This window comes from Hevea brasiliensis, unplaced genomic scaffold (genome assembly GCF_030052815.1).
Source record: "Hevea brasiliensis isolate MT/VB/25A 57/8 unplaced genomic scaffold, ASM3005281v1 Scaf259, whole genome shotgun sequence".
NCBI lineage: Eukaryota > Viridiplantae > Streptophyta > Magnoliopsida > Malpighiales > Euphorbiaceae > Hevea > Hevea brasiliensis.
Genome location: NW_026614761.1, coordinates 20038 through 42615, shown reverse-complemented (window position 1 = coordinate 42615; position 22578 = coordinate 20038). Strand labels below are relative to the sequence as shown.

Sequence of the window (22578 nt, the reverse complement as noted above, 5' to 3'; positions counted from 1 at the left end):
ATAGGTTGATGACCTTTATGGAGTTCCAAAATTAATCATAGATCTCAAAAGGGTTTTGATTAGGACTAATCACCAACGAAAGTAGGGTTTGGCTCTAATTGAAGTACACCTTAGATACGTTGAGAGAGGATCTAGGATACCTTAGAATTAATTTCCATTAAAGTAATAATCTCCCATTTATTGAATGAATTAGATTGATTCCATAATTGATTAAAGTGTGAACCCCTAACTTTGGGTTATTTTCATCCATTGCTATTTTAGTTTAGATAATTGTTTTAGACTTTATTTCTTTTAGTTTAGATTTAATTATTATTTCTCTATACAATTTGATCGCATATATAATTAAAATTACTATAGTTTGGTACTCAACACGGTTCTCGTGGGAACGATACGCTACTCATCACTTTATTACTTATTAGCGATCCGTGCACTTGCGGTTGTTGTAAAACCAGCAAATAATAACCATAAGTAAAAGCTTCTTTTTATAAACAAACAATTCTCTTTTTAATGGATTTTTTTGGTAAATCATAGCTTGAGATTCTAATATATGAGTTGAACACAAATTGTGGTAGGATCCTCAAATATACAATACTCCTGTACGAAACTCCTTTTCATGGGTGAAATTGTTCACACCAACCTCTACTCAATGTAAGAAGGGAGGGGATAAGATTATAAATAACATACTGTAGAATTGAAACAAAGAAATCAAAGAAGCAATAATTCATCCTGATATGCTTTGTCATTAAAATGATGTTTCATTCAAAATTTTAGATCATAAAATGAAAATTAACAAACTGACAAACTGATTTGTCTAAATGGAGAGAAAAATAGAGGCCGAAAGCGTATTAACCTCTCTATACATTGCCTCGCTTCATATAAAATGGGATTGTCTGGTTTTTAAACACAAAATATCTAATTGTCATAAACACTGTTGCTTGATTTCCAGACGAGAGGAAAATTTTTTGTTGTTTGCTAGTTTCCTGTTTGCATGTTTTAAAACAACTGCAAGTGCACAGATTGCTAACAAGTAATAAAGTGATAAGTAGAGTATCGTTCCCATGAAGACTGTGTTGAGTACCAAACTATAGCGATTTTAATTATCTAGACGATTGAATTGTATAGAAATAATAATTAAATCTAAATTAAAAGAAACAAAGTCTAAAACAATTAACAAAACTTGAATATTAATGGATAAAAGCATTCTAGAGCTGGGGTTCACACTTCAATTAATTATAGAATCAATCTAGTTCATTCAATAAATGAGAGATTATTACTTTGATGGAAATTAATCCGATATTATCTTAAATCCTCTCTCAAGGCGCTCATTAATTAACCTAAACCCTACTTTCATGGTGATTAAATTAATTAAAACTCTTTAAGATCTTTGATTAATTTTGGAACTCTACAAAGGTCATCAGCCTATCTCCAAGTCAGATTTCCTAGATTCAAAATCTTGATTTTCTAATACTAATCTTCGCCTTTCAGTTCTTCAATTAGTATCTTACATCATAGCTAGGTGGGTACCAACACATAGCATGCATTAAGAACACAAGAGATTGAATCAAAGAACAAAACCCCCAATATATTACATAAAATCAAATCATATCCATAATTAAATTGAGAGTGCTACACCCTAACCATAGAATAAAGAGACTACTCACACATTATGAGTTTTACAATCAAGTTTATAAAAAGATAAAGAGAAGACAAGAGAAGAAAATAGAGTAAAAGAATCTAGAAAGAGTGTTGCAGCCTTGGACTTTTAGAACTTTAGCTGAAAATCTCCTTTAGCAATCTTGCAGATATTGTTTCTCCCTTGCCTCCCTTGAAGTTGATGTGCATCCTTGAATGTAAATTGGCTCCTCTTCTCAATTCTTGACTTGTTATATTTATATCTGGTGTAAAAACCCTAATTTCAGAGTGCTAGAAGCATTAGGGGTCCATCCGAGTAGGGTTGGAAGCAAGAAAAGCCATATCAGAATTGTTGTTAGGGGACTTTACACAGGCCGTGTAGTGATACACGCCCCGTGTAACTTTCTGTCACTTCATTTTTCAAGTTTTCTTCAGTCCAGAGAGTTGCACAGGGTCCAGGAAGTTACACGAGGCAGGTTACACGGCCCGTGTACTGCTTCTGGCCCTGTATTCTTCACGTTTTGACCTCTAAATCTCTTCCAAACTCATCTTTGATTCTAGAACCACATAAAAATACCTGATAAAATATAAAAATCAATGAATTGAGTTGGATTAATATGTTTTCTAAAATAATAAAGAAAACACATAAAAATAAATATAAAATGAGACTAAATGCTAACAAAATGCAATGAATGTTAATCTTAAATGTCTATATAATTTGATATAATCAAATACTCTCAAACTCAAACATTTGCTTATCCTCAAGCAAAATAAAACTTTATAAAAACTCATGGGTACTTAGAAATATAACAAAAAACTTAATTTACACATAATTAGACACTCTTCAACCTTCATACCAATTCTCACTTTTAGAGCGTAGGGACCTCAATAGTTGCCCACTAGAACCTCACTGTCTTCGTGGTGCTTCAACTAATTATTCCTCTATGCAAGACCATTAATAAGTCACAAATAACCTGTTTTATCAAGATAGACTTGAGAAACACTTACTCCCCCAAATTGCCTCTACTGTGGATAATTGTGATGAAGTTTGATTTAATTCCAACTCTATAGGCATATCTCAATTTCCTATCTCCACTAATGTAGCATACACCTTCAAGTTTGAGAGGGTCATAAAACAAAAGAAATAAACAAATGCAAAATTTAAAACTTGGGTTGCCTCCCGAGAAGCGCTAATTTAAGGTCTTAAGCTTGACCCCTTTTAGAATTGCTTATCAAAAAGTGATTTTCGCTCATAGTAGTTGTCATGTAACACCACATATGGGTCTTAATTTGTGGTACCCTCAAGATTGACAAGATTTGGAATAAGATTTCACATAGCATGAACAACACATAGTTTAGAATGATGTGCTTGGGAAAAGAACTGCTTTAGCTCATGGAGGACATGTGATGATTTAGGAGGTGTCCATGATAGAAAAAGGTCTTCTAGTGGTGTATGTGTAAACATCATTAATGAGCTCAAGTTGATAGTCTTGTCAATTTCTTTATCTACCACCTTCACCTCTGATTTGTCTTTATGTAGGCACTCTTCCAATGACCCACCAATAATAAAGGAGTTGTTTTCTTCAACTTTAGGTTCAATTTCTTTTTCAAGTAACTCCTGCTCTTGTGGGAACTCTATTAGCAAGTCATCTTTATAGGAATTTTGTTCTTGAGATTCAACTTCTTTTATAGGTTCAAATTCCTATGAAACTTCTTTATTCTCCCAACTTTGTTCATATGATTCCTCCTTATAAAGTGATAGCTCATTGTTTACCACTAGATTGTCAAAATTTTTCAATGGAGCTACTGCCTCTTCAAGTCCCACTCTATTCTCTAATTACAGCTCGAATGATTGGTGTGAAATATTATGTTGATAGGTGTATTGGGGATATTGGTGGCTCCAACCTTACAGTGAAGGATCCCAATGCCAATAGTAATCAAAATATGCCATGTCATTCAACAAGTGAATGGCATCATCATGGTTTATTTGAAGAACATGATCACCGGTAGTCCAAGTTTCATAATCTATCCAATTCCTTGTCACTTTCATCCAGACCATTGTAGAAATTGAGAGTGAGTTCATAATTTGAAAGACAATGATTGGCAAATTGCTCTACCAATTCATTGAATCTTCTCCAAGCATTGTAAAATGGTTCATTGTGTTGCTGAATAAAACTTGTGAAGATTTGTTGATGAAACATCTCAAAGTACCTCACAAGAAAAACAAGTAAAAATAAAATTAGACAAAAAATAAATTATAAAAGAAATAAGAATGTTTAGAGTAATCAAATCACAAATCGTTCAATATCAAGTATCGGTCCCCGGCAACGGCGTCAAAAACTTGTTTGCATGTTTTACAACCACCGCAAGTGTAAAGATCTCTAACAAGTAATAAAGTGATGAATAGAGTATCGTTCCCACGAAGGCCGTGTTGAGTACCAAACTATAGCGATTTTAATTATCTAGACGATCAAATTGTATGGAAATAATAATTAAATCTAAATTGAAAGAAACAAAGTCTAAAACAATTAACAAAACTTGAATATTAATGGATAAAAGCATTCTAGAGCTAGGAGTTCACACTTCAATCAATTATAGAATCAATCTAATTCATTCAATAAATTGGAGATTATTACTTTGATGAAAATTAATCCAATATTATCTTAAATCCTCTCTCAAGGCGCTCATTAATTAACCTAAACCCTACTTTCATGGTGATTAAATTAATTAAAACTCTTTAAGATCTTTGATTAATTTTGAAACTCTACAAAGATCATCAGCCTATCTCTAAGTCAGATTTCCTAGATTCAAAATCTTGATTTTCTAATACTAATCTTCGCCTTTTAGTTCTCCAATTAGTATCTTACATCATAGCTAGGTGGGTACCAATACATAGCATGCATTAAGAACACAAGAGATTGAATCAAAGAACAAAACCCCCAATATATTAAATAAAATCAAATCATATCCATAATTAAATTGAGAGTGCTACACCTAATCATAGAATAAAGTGACTACTCACACATTATGAGTTTTACAATCAAGTTTATAAAAAGATAAAGAGAAGACATGAGAAGAAAATAGAGTAAAAGAATCCAGAAAGAGTGTTGCAGCCTTGGACTTTTGAAACTTCAGCTGAAAATCTCCTTTAGCAATCTTGCAGATATTGTTTCTCCCTTGCCTCCCTTGAAGTTGATGTGCATCCTTAAATGTAAATTGGCTCCTCTTCTTAATTCTTGACTTATTATATTTATATCTGGTGTAAAAACCCTAATTTCAGAGTGCTAAAAACATTAGGGGTCCATCCTGGTAGGATTGGAAGCAAGAAAAATCGTATCAAAATTGTTGTTAGGGGACTTTACACAGGCCGTGTAGTAATACACGCCCCATGTAACTTTCTACCACTTCATTTTTCAAGTTTTCTTGATCCAGAGTTGCACTAATCGAAGTTACACGAGGGAGTTACGCACCCCGTACCACTGCCTCAGTATTCTTCACGTTTTGACATCTAAATCTCTTCCAAACTCATCTCCAAACTCATCTTTGATTCTAGAACCACATAAAAATACCTGATAAAATATAAAAATCAGTGAATTGAGTTGGATTAACATATTTTCTAAAATAATAATGAAAACACATAAAAATAAACATAAAATGAGACTAAATGCTAATAAAATATAGTGAATGTTAACCTTAAATGTCTATATAACTTGATGTAATCATTTCCTGTCATTTGACAAATGATAAAGGGAAAATTTTTCCTTCTGTTCAAAAATTTTCCTTTCCTGCTAGCTTTGCTGATGGAAATTGACTTTCCCTCCAAGACTTCAAAAATAAAATCTGCATTCCTCTCAATAACAAACTCAATTTTTTCTCTTATAAATTCAGCCTGCGCATAAAAACTAAATCCATGAGAAGGCAAATCATTGCTCAGTGTCCCATTCGAATTCTAATGCAATAAAGCCAAATTCTGTTCAAAAAATTATGCAATAAAGCCGCCTGCAAGACCATATCTCTCTCTCTCTTTCTCTTACACACATGCTAGCCTTCAATAACATGCATGTATGTGAGCAAATTATTCGTACACTTGTGATCAACTAATAAAAAAGGGCATAACATATTTTCTCTTAATTTTTAATTTTTAGCAAATCATTATTATATTTTATACTTTAAATCTATGGTGATAAGAAAAAGTTCTAAATTCATTTGCTCACAAATTTTGTCTTCTTTCATGGCATCCTAAAAGGTTTTACACCTGTAATATTAATCATCTATAAGTAAATAAATACATATACTCCAAATCCTTGCCGTCTCCTCTCTTCCTTTTCTTCTCTTTTATATTTCATCAAACTTGTTAGTTTTAGACTATTGTCAGTCTTTTTCATAAGCCATTGATGGCCTTCTTTTTCTTTTGTTTTCATTAAAATGTTATTAAACTAATACATATCATCTAGATTTATTTTGATATATTTCATTTGTTATTTTTATTATTTTTACTTTATGAATTCGTTTGAATATTCCCTCAAGAGTTAATTCCTTTCGTGGATATACCGCGGATGCCTGGAGTTTCAAGTTATAATCAAAGCTGACAAAAATTTTCACAATTTTTTTGGCATGTAATCAAATTGGTGAAATTTCATCTCTAATTTAAATTAAAATTTAATGCATCTCAATCTCAATAAGAATTGAAAAGGCTCGTCAAAGCAAATGCTACTTGCTTTTATTGTTTTTTTTTTTTGTAAAAAAAAAAAAAAAAAGGAATATGAGAGAGAAAAAAAAAAATTCTAAAAGAAGACATTCTCTGATTTTCTTAATTCTTAGTTTTATAAAACATCTTCCATCATTTTTTTTTTCCTTTCTCCCATATACATCTAAAACAATTTCTGAACCACGTTTAGTATACTGCTAGGTAAGAAAATTAGGACTGATAAGCCTTGCCCTTTATTTCGCGCATAGCTAATTTTTTTCATAGAATGTAATTTATTTGTATAGCGAATATATATCAATTAGAAATAATTTAGCAATGCAATTTTCCTTCAATGATTGGAAAAAAGAGCTATTGATAATTACATTATTTATTCACTACAAGTTATAACAAAGATTTAATATCCATCTATAATATGATTGGTCAGTTTGAGATAACAAGAGATCTCATCTAGTTTTAAGGTGAATAACTAAAAGCTCTTGAGGTTTAAACATAATTATTAGCATACCTCCTATTTTAGAATTTAATTATGACCCTTGCTATTTCAGTTTTATCAAATTAGAAGACCCCTTCATTAGGGAATTGTAATTCAATTTTAAAAAACCGAAGATCCTTGATAAAATTAAATATTAAGAGGGTTATAATTCAATTTCAAAATAGCAGAGGTATTAGTAATTATAGTTAAACCTCACCACTAGTTTTAAATAATTCAAGCAATCTAGCATCAAAATCAAACCAACCACTAATACAAGAGAGAAATAGAAAGTCACATGGAGAGAATAATAAGCAATTGTTTACCTTCCTAATTCCCCTTGCCAGAAGTATTTGCAAATCCACCAAATGGAGAAACTTGGTAAGGAAGCTTCCAGATCCTTATTTTCAGGTTGATAGCCTATTCAGTTAGCCTCTTTCATATTGTCCTATTCATAACAACAGTCTCGTCCGATTTTTGATCCCTATACTTTGTCCACCTGTTAAAGAACAAAAGGAAATGGAGTGATTTTATTTTTATTCTATTTTACGTCAAAACTAATCTTCCAGATTCCCTTTTTTTTTTCATAATTAATTTCCTTTCATAGATAGTAAAACACACAGAATTCATAGATAATGAACCACGACAAAGACCTGAAGAAAAGCAATGGTATAAGAGTGCTTACTGCAAAAATTCCTTATCCATGATGGGAGTTCCTGTATCAACTGTTATTTCTTGGTTGCTCTTCATTGTTAACAATCGAGGACGAGATCGTAAGAACCTTCTATGATGTCTGGATGAGGCATAAGAAACGATTGCTAGATCATCTGATTGTGAGCCATGGTCTTTAGCCTGGTAAAGCAAGTGGATGCCACACTTTTTTACATTAATTCCAAAACCCAAGTCAATAGAAAATTCCACTTCATCCCCTTCTTCCAACTCATCCTTAAATCGCCAACCCCCATCATATTGATCAGTTCCCCTTTTATGATTATCAAACATCCAATAGCACAACCAACTGATATCTTGCTCAACATCTCTTGAAAAGAAGGTGATATGAGGATCATAGATCCATTCAAACAGTTTGGTTTTATTAGTGATCGTGAGAAGAGGACAAGTGTAACAAGATTTCTGTTTTGTTAGGAGGTCCGTTTGATATCTTCCCCATGCGTAAGTAGCATATGTAACAACTCCAATGATGGTTGAACCTGGATCAAGTCGAGGCACGTTAAAGGATACAATATTGCCTTTATGTAGATCGCCGAACCACGTTGGAATCTCATTTCCTGGTAGGAAGATGCTGTATAAGCCCCTCTCAGAAAGAGCCTGCTAAGAAAGTCAAAGTCAGGAAAAGTGAAAGAGAAATGTAAATAAATTTGGACAAGTTCTGATTCAAGTGAAAAACATAAAATGGGATGTAGAATAGAACTTCCCTCTAAAAACATGACATTAGGGAATTGTTATTAAAATGGTTTAGTGATCAGGTGCCTTTATGAATCAAGGCATTGGTAAGAAAGTGTAACAACCCAAAATTTTAATTTAGCAAATTTTTATTTTTGGGATACTATTAATGTTATGCATCATGGAAGCATGTAAACTGCAAAAAAATAAAACAAACACACAAAACACCAATATTTACTTGGTCCACCCTCTCAACATAGGGCTACATCCACGGATATGCAATCTTCCACTATTAATAATAAATAAATTATCATTACAAGCTCATAACTATACTACCCATCAACCCAATTACACCCAAGAGAATCAATACTACATCAATCTGCTCATAGAAAACATATTAGTTAGTCTCTCTCAGTCTCCTCTAGATATAACCCAATATATTTACTATTACAACAGTATACCACAAAGGGTGCCTTCAACTATATGGGCAAGAGCCCTCTCACCAATAGACAAAAATCCCTTCCTCTTGAATTCTGTCCTTTATCCACCTTAGGCCGAAGCCTCTCTTCACTGCAATGGGCAAAAGCCCCTCATCAATGGGCAAAGCCAAATTCGCAGCAATTAACAAAGCCCTCTCTACAATGGGCGACAGCCTCATTTCATAAGCTGAAAGCCACTCTCTTCAATGGGCAAAAGTCAAATAATCTTTTCCACCATTCTCCTATTTATAATGTTAATTCCCTCAATTCTAATCTGATTAAGAGTCCTACTCAATTTAGGATTAATACTAAAATAGGAGTTCTACTCTATATAGGAAATATTCCTCTATCCTATTGAGGAATATTTCTCTCACTCAAATTATGAAAAGTATCTCTCCAAATCTTACTAGGATTTTGAGTTATAATTCTAACAATTAAGCAAGTTCTATTTAATTTGAGTAAGAGATTAATAAGAGTCTTTATAAATTTAATTTCAGTTTCTGCCAAAATATTTGGCTAATTAAGTTAACTAATAGCTTTAGAATTTAATTGGATTAAATTTTTAGTGATTGGTTATATTAGGTTTGATATTGTAGAAAATTCTAGAGAGATAATAATAATAATAATAATAATAATAATAATAATAATAATAATAATAATAATAATAATAATAATAATAAAAATAATAAAAGGTAGAAATTTTTAGTGGGCTAGAAATCACTGCTAAACTTCAATTTCTTGCTCACCAAAATTAGGTAATATCTTTAGATTCTCAAATGATGAATTATCAGTTAGAATTGTTGATTTTTGGAGACCAAGTATGTGTATAACTGTAAAATTTTGGTTAAATTAGAAGATTCTTTGTGCTTGAGAAATTATATGGTAAGGTTTGAAGCATATTGGTGAAATTAGAATTTAATTTCAAGTGGTATATTATTAGGGGAATAAAATTTTAAGTATGTATTAGATAGCGGATATTCATAGTTTTATAAGAATATAGATTTAATAAATTAAAATGAAGCTTAATATTGTCAGTTGATTGAAAATGAATATATACATATATGTGTATGTTGATATATTATTGAAATTATAAATGATATTGAAATTATAAATGATAGTGTTATTATGATTTAGTGGTAAACAAATGGAAGTGCGTCAATTCATGTGATGTTTTGCATTTTCTAGATCGATCTTGTTAAATGGCTGATTATGAGGAGTTGTGTCCTAAAGGTTGGAGACAAATTCATATTTTGTAGTGATATTTGAGGGCAGAATATGCTTTTTATATATTATATTTGAAATTGTACAGTAAAGGTTGAAATAAATAAAAATAGGTAAGTGATTAAGAAGATAAAGAATAAGACGTGTAATTAAATTAGATGAATGTTAAGCTGGAACTATATTAGTAATATTCATTATGTTAACATTTTGGCTTTTAAGAAGAATCAGTTAATGACTGATTCTCTGGATTATTGTCACGGAGCTGTTAGTTTAGGAACAAGAATTGGTTGTAGGATGAATTCATGTGTGTGAAGGTTATTTTGGATTCATTGACTGCCAATTCCGAATTGTCATCCGAGTCACGTTTGTGAATTTAAAACGAATGCTAAGTTTGTTATTTATTGTGAACTGTTAATTTTTAGCAAGGGGAATCACTCAGTTACAGGATAGATGTTGCCGGACTTTCGTTAAATATTTTGATAATTAGATTAATATGCTAATTTAATTTGTGTTGAGATTCTTAGAATAAAAACTTGATTTCTATTTAAACTCTGTGTTAAATAATATATATTAAGTGAAAGTGGGTAGACTAAGTGATAAGTTTGAGTTAGCTAGCATATAAAGTTATTCTTTTATAAGGTTATTAGCTTCATAAATACTTAATTGGGGAAAAAAAATAGTAAGTATTAGATGGTCATGAATGTAATGTTAAATTTTAGTATGATGGTTGAATGTGAATGGTTGAGAATATTATATATATACATATACTAATACTATGATTGAGATTATATGCTCAATATATTTCATTTGTTTTAAATTTAGAACAGTTAATCAAATATTTATTTTAAGAACTACGTAGGTTTGATTTCCCATTTAATAGGGGTACGTAGGCAACTTGAGGTAAATTGAATTTTACCTCAAGCCCAACCCGAACTTTTTCTAAATAAAATTTCAATTGAATTTTTCATTATCTACTTTGAGTTTTGTTCTTCATTCTGTTGTTTTTGATTATTAAGAAATTTTGTTATATAAAATGATTTATTTAATCCTGCTTTACTTATTTTATTGCTAATTTTGGATTGTGAATATGTTTGAATTATGATACCTTAGCAATAACAGATTGATTCATAATAATATTAGAGGAATGGGCATTAGTTGTTTAAGTTATAAAGTAATTCAGCTAGATTATAGGTCAGCCTTTTCTTAAATTTCTGAGGGGTGTGACAGAGAGAAGAAATGTTGCAGGCATTTAAACACACAAGAAAACTAAAAATAATCAACTACTTTAAAATGCCCATTCTCAAATCAACTTAATCATTCTCTGCAGATTCCTTAGATATCTAGATGTAATCTGCGTTGTGGCTTTCTTTTCCTAGAAAATAAACTGCATTTAAGACCAACTTGCTCTGCCTAAAGCATAAACCAAAAAAGCACAAAGTGAAATAAATAAACTAACTTAGTTAATAATTAAATTAAGGAAATTTGCAGCACGCTCTAACAAAAACGGAGAAAGGGAGGCAGGCAGTACCTGCAGTGGACACATCGCATTGGCTACTACAAGATTGTCAATTTTGCGGACAGAATAGTTTGTAACTGATTCCTGGATGAATGAGCTATTGCTTCCAAGAAGTTTTCCAGCAATATCAACTTCCAATGGTTCCAAGTTGAAAAAGCCTTCAATTCCTTTTAAATTCACCCAACCTTTGACCTCCAGAGCTGATTCCCCATGAAAATTTGTTAGATTAATACTTTCCAATGACAAACAATCATTAGCATACAAACCGTTTACACTTGACTGAAGTTGGGGTATAGATCGAAGCCCTTTGCATGAATTTAAATGAAGCTGTCCAAGATTAGGAAGGCTAATGATACTAGCTGGAAAGCTTGTGAAACCATTGCCACATAATTTCAGCACTTTCAAAGAAGACAAGCCTCGAAAAGCATGGGGAATTATACCATCTAATATGTTACAATATCTGATATCCAACTCTTTTAAAGAAAAAGGTAAAATGCTGATGATCTGAGGACAGTTTTCGGGTGAAAAGATAAGAGGACATTCAGATAAAGACAAAATTTCAAGATTTTTCATATTTCTAATTGTTTCAGGTAGGATGTTTATTGCAGTACCATCGAGATTAAGCACAACCAAGGATTTCAAATTCCCCAAATCCTCAGTCAATTCCTTGACTTTTGAGCAGCCTGACATGTTCAGCTCCCTAAGTGATCTCAGACCAACAATGTTTCTAGGAAAATTCTCAAGATTCTTGCAGTCTTGCAAATCCCAGAAAAGAAGGGAAGTGAAATGTCCAGTGGACTCGGGCAAATCTTCAAGTTTTGTGCAGCCTGACATGTCTAGCTTCTCAAGTGACTTTAGATCCCCAATGCTCCCTGGAAGATTCTTAAGGTTCTCGCAATCATGCAAATTCAATGAAATGAGGCAAATTAGAAATCCAGTGGACTCAGGCAATTCCTCAAGTTTTAAGCAGCCTGACATGTTTAACTCCTGAAGTGATTTTAGATTGCCAATGCTTCCTGGAAGTTTCTTAAGGTTCTCACAGTTTTGTAAATTCAAGAAAATAAGGTGAGTTAGTAGTCCTACGGACTCAGGCATCTCTTCCAGTTTCAAGCAGCCTGATATATTAAGGTTCTCCAGTGTTCTTAAACCACCAATGCTTCCTGGAAGATTCTTAAGGTTCTTGCAATCTTGAAAATTCAAGAAAAGAAGATGAATGAGAAGTCCAATGGTGTCATGAACCTTTTCCAATCTAATGCAATCTTTGAGCATCAACTTCGCAAGATTGGGGCAGCCTTCAAAGTCAGGAGTCTCAGTAAGCTTGTGAGAGTGGCTAAGGTTAAGGAATTTCAGCTTCTTTAGAGACTGCAACAGATGAAATAGTTAAAAATATATCAGTTTCTGAAAACGACAAAATAAGTTATTCGCACATAAATTAAATGATGTCTTAATCTACCTTTCCTTCCTCAAAAAACTGATTTAGGTTGCTATAGCGTATATCAAGAGCAACCAAATTTTCCAGACTGAGATCAAATGGTATAGAGTCCAATGGAAATTCCCGCCAACACAACCATCTTAACTTACTAGAAATATGCTTGTAGTCTCCTGCTAGGTGTATATAGTTGAGCTGAAGCAGTCTTAGCATTTTCATCTTTTTGAACACCTTGGTACTCGATGAGTACTGTTTTAATCCTGGCATGTTCAGAACAAGGCCTTCAACTGCTCTTGTACCCTGATAAAGAGGAGCAATTCATCACGTGTCTGGAGAAAGACAACATATAAACATGCATATTCAACGGGGGAACTGTGAACTTTTCCCACCGTTTTATTTGTTAAAACATCAATTACATCTTCATGATGCCATAATCTACTACGTTCTCCAGGATCTACAACATGCTCTTTCCGAACGGTTTCTCTTCCCATGTCCCGAAGCAAATCATGCATCGACAACTTGTTATTAGAGCCAACTTTTACTAGACACCTCCTCATCAGAGAATTAATGCCGTTAACCGGAAAGAAGCCGCATTCTTCCAGTATGCTTATGACATAGTCCTTATCATACCCAGTGAAGAAACATGCAATATCAAGAAATATAAACTTTTCAAAATCACCAAGAGAATCATAACTTATTTTAAGCTTGCCATGAATATCATCATTGGCAATCACTTTCAGTTTTTCCAACCTGCTATTCCACACATCAACACTTTGGCCACTCAAAGAAGAACCCAGAACTTCAAGAGCTAGAGGAATTCCCCCGCAATAGTGAACCATTTTTTTAGCACAAGCCATGTAGGCTTCGGTGGGATGGTTTTTGCCAAAGGCATGTAAACTTAGGAGCTGAAGAGAATCATTGTCACCCATTTTGTTAACCTCATACTGCCAATACATCTCAGATGGTTTTAGGAAATCCTTCATTCTAGTAGTTATAATCACTCTACTCCCTGGAGAAAACCAATCACATTTTCCTAGTATTTTATTTATTTGATCCTGTTTATCAACATCATCCAATACAAGAAGAACCTTTTTGTTACGTAGTTTTTGTATGATCAAATTCAGTCCTATTTCAGGATTATATATCTTTTCATGCTTTTTTTTTAGAGGTCTCAGTCAGAAGTTGCCTTTGTAAGTAGGGTATACCCTTGAAATGGGCCGCTTCTCTAACATTTTCAAGGAAGCAGCTGCTTTCAAATGTCTGGAACAGACAATTATAAACCTCTTTTGCAATGGTTGACTTACCTATACCTCCCATCCCATATATCCCAACTATGCGTATGTCTTCTAACTCGTTAGCCATCAAAGAAATCATCCCTTCCGCTCGAGATTGTAAACCAATTGGGTGGATGGCAACATTGAGCATTGTTCGATTTAGTCTTCTTGAAATCTCTTCACGATATGATCAATATTTTTTGCCTCATGCCTGCAAGTCAAAAAGTTGAAGTGGATATTATATAATACATAATAGTTAAACCAATAATAATGGTATCATCACACAAACAAGAGATCATGAGTTTGAAATTTTATAAATCTTATATTACCTTCAAAAACCTCCATACACACAAAATTTGGGGTTTTCGTTTTATTTTTAATTGGATTATTACAAAATGCAACACAGATGTATAATAAGACGTTCTAAATCTATTATTATCAAAGGACTAAAAGGAAAAAAAAATGCTAAAAAAATAATTAAAGAAAATAGTAACAGATCGAAGCATATATAGTTAGATCTATGACGGATGTACCCATCCAAGCGCTTTGGTAGATCAAGACCCTTCAAGGTAGAAACTTGTCGGAGAGCATCCTTCCACTTCTGGAGGACATCTTCCTTGAAATGCTTTTCATGCTCCACAAATGCTTCTTTATAGCTTCCTTGGATCTCTTCAACATGAGATGTATCTACATCATAAAAAATTGGCCAGACATCATCTGCTTTTTTATACTTTAGGATTTGGACAAGCTCTTCCAGACACCAAGTAGACAAGGCATAGTCTTTTGACAGAAGGACTAGTGAAAATCTCGACTTCTGGATGCCATTGAGGCATGCTGCTTCAATTTTCTCTTTGTCTTCCATCTTTTCCTCGTCTACATAAGTGTTGATTCCACTCCGACACAAAGCAGCGTATAGGTGGCCAGTGAAGCCTTTCATCACATCCTTCCCTTTGAAACTCAAGAACACATCGTAAGTACTCCATCGTGAAGTGGCAGAAATGGAGGTTGAAGCCATGGAATGTTGGAACAGATTGCTCAGCTTTGATGTCTTTCACATTTGTCGATCTTCTCTTAGAATTATAGAAATTATACTTACAACTTCAAGTCAGGATTCTCTGGAGCGCATTAATGTCACATCACTCGCTTGAATAATGTCAACTTACTACAGAGAATGCGGAATTTGTTGGAAATTAAACTTAATTCGGCCCAAGCCAAAGTCCATTAAATTTGAGCCCATTTTCTAGAAGCTGAGTGCAGATTTTTCTACCCAGACGTTTCATGCAAGCCATGCACCAAAAAGTCAAAGAAGATTGCATTATCGTTCAAACTATGTTTAGCTCCAGAAGTTGTCCCGAAGATTGGATAAATTACCACCACAAGTGCTGAGAAAAAAAATATACATGCTAGATGTTTCTCAACCGGCATACAAGCAACCATAAAATAGGCCTAAATTAATTTTTCTCGTGATTTGAGATTTACCTAGCTGCCAGTCTTCAAGTACTTTGATTGGCAGATTATAAATTGAACGCCCTTTCTAAATTAAAAAGGCACAAGAAAATGCCAAAAATGTTTCTTTCCAGTCAGACTGACATGTCAAGCAAAGCAGATCAAAGAAACGCCAACTTTATCTATTGAATTTGATTGTTTCTAAAATTACCAAGATTTTACACCTAATGTCTTGGCCTTTGAGCTATAATTTTTCCATATGCAAATTAATGATTTTATATATATATATATATATATATATATATATATATATAATTAATTAATTTCAATTTGTCTCTAAAATTAATTTCATAATTTAATTAACAACTATTTTAAATTTATGACATGTTTAGGTTAACATTTGACAAACATGACAAACAGACAATAGTATTCAATACAACTAGTATCTTAATCTAGCAGTAAGGTATGGTTGCCAGAATTTAAATTTTACCTATGTTAATATTCCTCTCCTTCAATATTAGTATTGAATACAAAAGAACTGTATTCATAATGAAATTTTAAATTAAACGATTTCAATCGCAGTTGATTTTGGATTAAATCAGCCATTTACAACGAGATCAATTTTTCTGATCTATCAAATATTAGGTTAAATTCACTATAAATAATTATAAAATTTAATTTTAGATTAAGTTAGACCTTGGTTGTCAAATTTGACCCGGCCTTCAAATCGGTGAAAGGCAAAGATTCATAGGTTTAAGATTCAATTGGTGCAGTGTATATACACACATAAATATATTATATTATATATATGTATGTTAAAAATATACTGACAATAGTAATATTTATTAAGTTTTATCAATATATTACAGAAATATCTCAAATTAAGTTTTGATATTTTAATTTTTTATTAAAAAATTTAAAATAATCAAATTTTAATATTTTATAATAAAATAAATAATTAAAAATAATATTTCAAATGAAAACAAATTTATTTTTTATGATGATAAAATTATAAAATCTTTGATGCAATTTTTATTTAATAAAATTAAATAATTGTAGTTGTTGAATTTATGCAATAGAATTCTTATTAAATCATTTTAATCCACCGCATTACGCTGTGCTAAATCCTCTTCCCTTCAGCAGGGAAAATTACAATAAATATTGACACGTATAGGTAAAGAAAGCTGTTTGCCGCCTTCTTTTTCAATTCTTAATTTCTAAAATCCTACACTCTACCTGGACGAAAGATGAATTACATTTTAATAATCCTATCATTGACTATCCACTAAATCAAAAAAAGTACCGACCTGTTGAGCTCCTCAGATCACCAATGCTTTCTTAGAAGGCTGTAAAGATTGCAATCTTGCACATTGAGAGAAAGAAGATGGATGAGATGAACCAATTTATCAAACTTCTAAATTTACGTATTTCTTTTCCCCTTTGTAAATTATAATATACTATATAATTAAAAGAGGACAGATTTTTATTATTTTTAAGAACAGTCAAAATATAATTTTATCCTTTTTTTTTTTTTTCTTTTCTTTGCACCGAAGGCAAAGCAGACAGAAAAAATCGCATTAACTAAACACATTTTTATATTTATTTGTTTTCGCCTTTTTTTTTCTTTTCTTTTGGCTTTTGTTGTCTGCAAACTTACAGTAGGAGTAACCTTGCTATTTTACTGGCTTTTTTTTTCCTTTTTTTATATTTTCCTTTTGCTTTTATTTTTATGATTTTTTAATATTATTTACAACATCCATCCAGTACCTACTTCCCATGACTCTCCATATGTCACACTCCACTTGCAAACACCTTTTTTTCATTTAGTTTTTTTTTCTTAAATCATTTTAGTTTGACAATAACTACAATATTATTTCTAAAATGTTTTTATTTCTATAAATTTTTTTAAAATTATTTATTCTTTTCGTATAAAACTTACTCACTTTTTTCCATTTTCCAATTTTTTTAATTTTAATTTATTTTAAATCCTCAACTACTTAAATATAATTTATATAATAATTAAAATTATTTTTTTAAATTATTTTTTATATTCATTTAATTGTTTATTTAATATTTAATTATTATATTTATGCTAATTATTATTTTTAAATAGTAACACTATCTATTTTATTTTTGTTTTATTTTATTTTTTTTAATAGATTTACACTAATTATTACTACAACAGTTTAAAAAAAAAGTGTTGGCACTGTTCATCTATCAAACTCACGCTTTTTTTAATCAAAGCCCTAATATTACTATTAATTTTTTATAAAAGTAATTTTATTAATATTAATTTATTTCTAGCTATTATATGTTCATATTCTATTTTTTATATTAATTTTTAAATTATTTAGCTCTGATTATGATTCAAATTTAAAACGTCATAGTTTTAAATAAAACTCTAGAACCGTTAACTCTTATTAATTTTTCTAATTTTAAGTTATTAAAATATTTTATTTTTAAACTTATTGCATATTTACATAAAAGAAAAGATAATGTAATTTCAAAAATTTTAATATAATTCAAATAAAACATAATTAAATTACAAATTGACTTAAAAATATTTTTATTTTTTTATAAATAAATATTTTATCAGCATAAATTTAAAAAGTACAATCTTTTAATTTATAAAAAGTTAAAAATAATCTATATTATTATTATTATTATTGTTATTATTATTATTAAAAAGTGACGCAAGTTATAACATTACATAATTAGTTTCACACACACACATACTTACAATTGCTCAATCTTTATTAGGAACCTTTGTTTTTCCTTTTCCTTCTTATTTCAATTAGTTCAACCATCTTATTTTCTATAATTTTTGTGTTATAATATCTAATGTTAAAATATATATGATCTCTAGAAGAACATATATATATATATATATATATATATATATATATATATATATATATATATATATATATATGTTAGAAATGAAAATAGTTAAATAAATTTTACAATAATTTATAAATAAGAATTTTATTTAATATATGTAATTTTATTTATTTATAACACCATAAAAGTTTTGACAATAAAAAATTATATCCGCAGCAACGCGCGCGGGGTATTTGCAGCTTGTAATATAATTATTATATATAACTAAAACAAACAATCCAAGAAACATTAAAAGGGCAATTTTATCCTTTTTATTTTTATTCCTTTTCATTTTTATTTTGAATATATATATATATATTCAAATTATTTCCTTTTTTAAATTTTGATTTCAATTTTAATTGTTAGGGCTTATATGTTCATCACAAATAGAATTCATAAAATGTATAAATGAGAAAGGAAAATTATTTTGAATACAATGGTAAATGTGAACCATTGTTTTAAATTGTGATCAATATGAATAACATAATGAATGAATAAATGAACCATATTAATATATGAATGAGACATTAGTTCTCATTATTGTAGAAAGGAAAAGTAGTTTGTGTACAATGATATAAATGGATAATTGATGTGAATTGTAATCATATATATGATCAAATGAATGTATGCATTATAATTGAAAATTATTATGAAATAATAAAGTCATAAAACACAATATATTAATAGTTAATGATATTATGTGTCCTTATATTGCTTAGACATATGTGTCAGATTGGACAGTTTGGCATGCTAATAAGGTATTGTTTTAGCAGTACTGCGAAAGGCTTTATGCCTATATTCATGGCTTTATACCCATATTCATGGTTTTATGCCCGCACTCATGACTTTATGCTCGCACTCATGACTTTTATGTCTGATTATGTGATATCATGGCTTTTTAGCCATACTGACAGCGTATGTGGTTGACGTTCTGCGTCCCATGGTATGACGGCCCGAGGCACCGCAATATCCAGTGCCAATGACCAGTTATCCAGTTTAGTCAGCCTATCATAGATTACTTGGACAGTCTAATTTATTAAAATAAGTTATGAATATTAGCAATTAAAAATGCTAGAAAGTAAATAAATGAGAAGAAGTTCCGAAATAAATTAGATTAGCTCCAAAAATTTGTTCCTTAGAATGATATGAAATAAATTAAATTAGTTCTAAAAATTTTAAATATTACGAAATGATTGTAAACAACTTAGAAAGTATCAAAGAAGTGATAAAAAAACTGGTAGAAGAATTATAACTTAAATAATATTACAAATGTGATTTTCATAAGAAAAGTATATATTTTAGATTTATTTGTATATTATATAAATGATTATTGTAAACTTATGAAAGAAGTGATTCTAGAGAGCAACATAAAAAAATAAAAAAATGTACTACATAAATGACAAAAGAAAATGTATTGTATAGAAAATTTCATATGAACCGAGTAAAATTCTTGAATATAGAAAATATGCTCTAATTATTTTTATTTATTATATTATTTTCTTATTATATTATTGCACCACTAAGCAGCAATGCTTAGCGCGATGGATTTGTTTCCTCGCGCAGGTACAAAAGTTAAAGCCCAGCGAATACCAAACAGAGATTTTGGAGTTCTGATCTGCAGATTGTTCAAGGTTATCACCTCCTCAGCAATGCATGTAGATAGGCCCCATATAAATCATATTATGTATTTTGTACATTATAATTAGTTATTATTTGCAATGTAAACTATGAATTGTATGTTGAAATATAGATTATGGAACTGTAATTAATTTGTAGATCATGTAAATTATGAATTTATGTAATCAGTCTGTAAATCATGTAAATTAATGAAACTTAAGAATTTATATATATAAATTGTGCATGAATGAAAATGCATGGAAATGAATATGAAATTGAGATATATGAATGAGATGTGAATTATGAATGATTATGAGAATAATTAATGAGATTTTTATTGTAAAATATTCTTGAAATTTTCAAGCAGATGAATAGTAAAACACATCAAACGATAATAAAATAGGGAAAATTCCGTTAGTTTCTTCGTCGAAAAATAATCGATATTAAATATAACGAGAACAAAATTTTTAAAGAAATAAAGTAAGATAAGTTAGGGTGCTCGACCTTTGAATGTAGCACTTGCTCGGCTGCTGTAGTCAGGTGAGGGGTGTTACAGGCTGACTTATGGTGGGCACTAATTCTTCAAAATTCGTGGGTCTATAATATGGTACTATTTATTCACTTGAAAGCCCATAATGAGGAGATTTTAGTGTTTCTAATGACTTTTATGTTCCTATATGGGTTGGGAGTCAACTTGGTATATTTGACCACCAAATATTCTCCAAGATCTTCAAAGATTATGGCCAGCAATAATATGGATGAATTTTGACTTGTCAACTCAGAATAGAATCTTGAGAGATTATTCCCATCTTGGAAGATCTTGGCTAGCACTTTATTACTTAGGAATCTTTTACTTTTCTTTCCTATTTCTATTAGGATTTATTCTAGATTTGTATTTTTTTAATTCCTAATTAGTTTCTTTGTAATTTTTCTCTTTAGTTTTTTATCTTTACCTATAAATAGGCTCACATATGTAATGCTTAAACACAATTCAGAGATTTCAGACACTTTAGAGAATGAAGAGAAAAGCTTAGCATAAGTGCTACAAATTTCAATTCTTATCAATCTAGTTTGATTGTGGCGAATTACTTGACTTATCACGAAAATCCTTGTGTGGCATCTACATTTGAAGATTGGGTTCTTTGTGGCTTTCTGAACTTATCAAAGAATTTATCTCTTCTACTTATCCTTTTATCTTTCTTGTTTTGTTCTTAGTTTCAGTTCATATACATCAAAACCACAAAAAGATTTTCTTTTATCATTTCCTTTTTTACTTTAAGTTAAAATCTAACACAATTGAATTCTTATATTTTGAGTGTTCTTGCTTGATTTTTATTTATTTCCTATTTGTTTAACGTTAGTTTTCTTGTTTCTTTCTCTTGAATTTTCTTTTGTTCAATTCAATTGAGTTATTTCCTCCCTCACCAAGGCAAATTAGTTTGGTATTAGAGCTTAGGTGGTAGCACTTTGTGATCTTCAGAGTGCAAACACGTGAGGGAGTGTGTGAATTGAGTGTTTTATGTATACATACAAAAAAAAAATGTTTGCAACAGGTTGTCAAGATGTGTTGTCACAACTTCACAACATCATTCAAGCTTCGGACAGAATGACTAGGCTGTGCAAATTGAAACAAGGTGACAAGTGTGTGGAAGAATATTTGGTGGAGTTCGTTGGATGTTATGATTGTCAAGAGCCTCAACAGCAAGCAATTGCGAGATTTCTTACAGGTTTGAGGGATAATATTGCAGGATTAGTTGAATTGCAGCAGTTTGATTCTTTGGATGAATTAATTCAACTTGCATATGAGGCGGAATGGCAATGTGTGCGTGATACCAAATCAGCTTCTACATCATCAAATTCCAACCTAAAAGTGGAGACAAGCTTGCAACCTATTCAAGAAGAAATTGAGAACAAGCATGAAGTAGTCTTGATGGAGAAGGACCAAAATGACCTCACAGAAGAAATTGTTGTGCATGCTAATGAGGGAGAATTACTATCCTTGGATTCCATAGCACAAGATAATGAGCCTGAGGAGTTAGTGACTTTATCACTAACAATTCCGAATGAAATTTCATTGTCTTTATCAGGTTCGAAGAGGTGCAAGTCAAGGTACCAAAAGTGTTTGGCACTTTTGTTACTCTACCCCAAAGAGATCATTTTATGTCCAAACAAATGATGAACCAAGCATTAAGAAGAGTGGACCTTTCAAATGTTGTTCTTAATGTCCTTGGCAAGGATTTGAGGACAAATCCTTTTCAAGAAGGGTATGATGTGCCTACAAAGGGGTCAAGAATTTTCATCAATTTTAGAACCTTGAAGCATGTTCATCATAAGCATGTAAGATGGAAGGAACATGGGAAACTATTTCATTATGATTGCATGGGCTTAGTGATAGCAAAAGAGTTAAGCCTATTTGGAGTTAAGAAAATTAGGCCCAAATGGAGCACACTATTGGGGCATATATTGGGCTGACTTATGGTGGGCATTAATTCTTCAAAATTCGTGG

The 22578-nt window shown here is 31.0% G+C and overlaps 2 protein-coding genes across 2 annotated transcripts; both read right to left on the bottom strand.

The window, feature by feature from the left end:
* Positions 1–1556: 1556 nt before the first annotated feature.
* Positions 1557–14810, bottom strand: LOC110633334 (disease resistance protein RPV1). Its single transcript, XM_058141875.1, has 7 exons — positions 14663–14810; positions 13245–14340; positions 12880–13155; positions 11439–12788; positions 7495–8135; positions 7136–7308; positions 1557–2209 (listed from the first exon to the last, which is right to left on the bottom strand). Exons 2-6 carry the CDS (start codon positions 13836–13838, stop codon positions 7248–7250), a joined length of 2922 nt encoding a protein of 973 aa, XP_057997858.1. The 5' UTR covers positions 13839–14340; positions 14663–14810; the 3' UTR covers positions 1557–2209; positions 7136–7247.
* Positions 14031–15144, bottom strand: LOC131176848 (TMV resistance protein N-like). The gene is made up of 2 exons (XM_058141874.1): positions 14663–15144; positions 14031–14115 (listed from the first exon to the last, which is right to left on the bottom strand). The coding sequence occupies exons 1-2, from the start codon at positions 15142–15144 to the stop codon at positions 14031–14033; spliced, it is 567 nt and encodes a 188-aa protein (XP_057997857.1).
* Positions 15145–22578: the final 7434 nt, after the last annotated feature.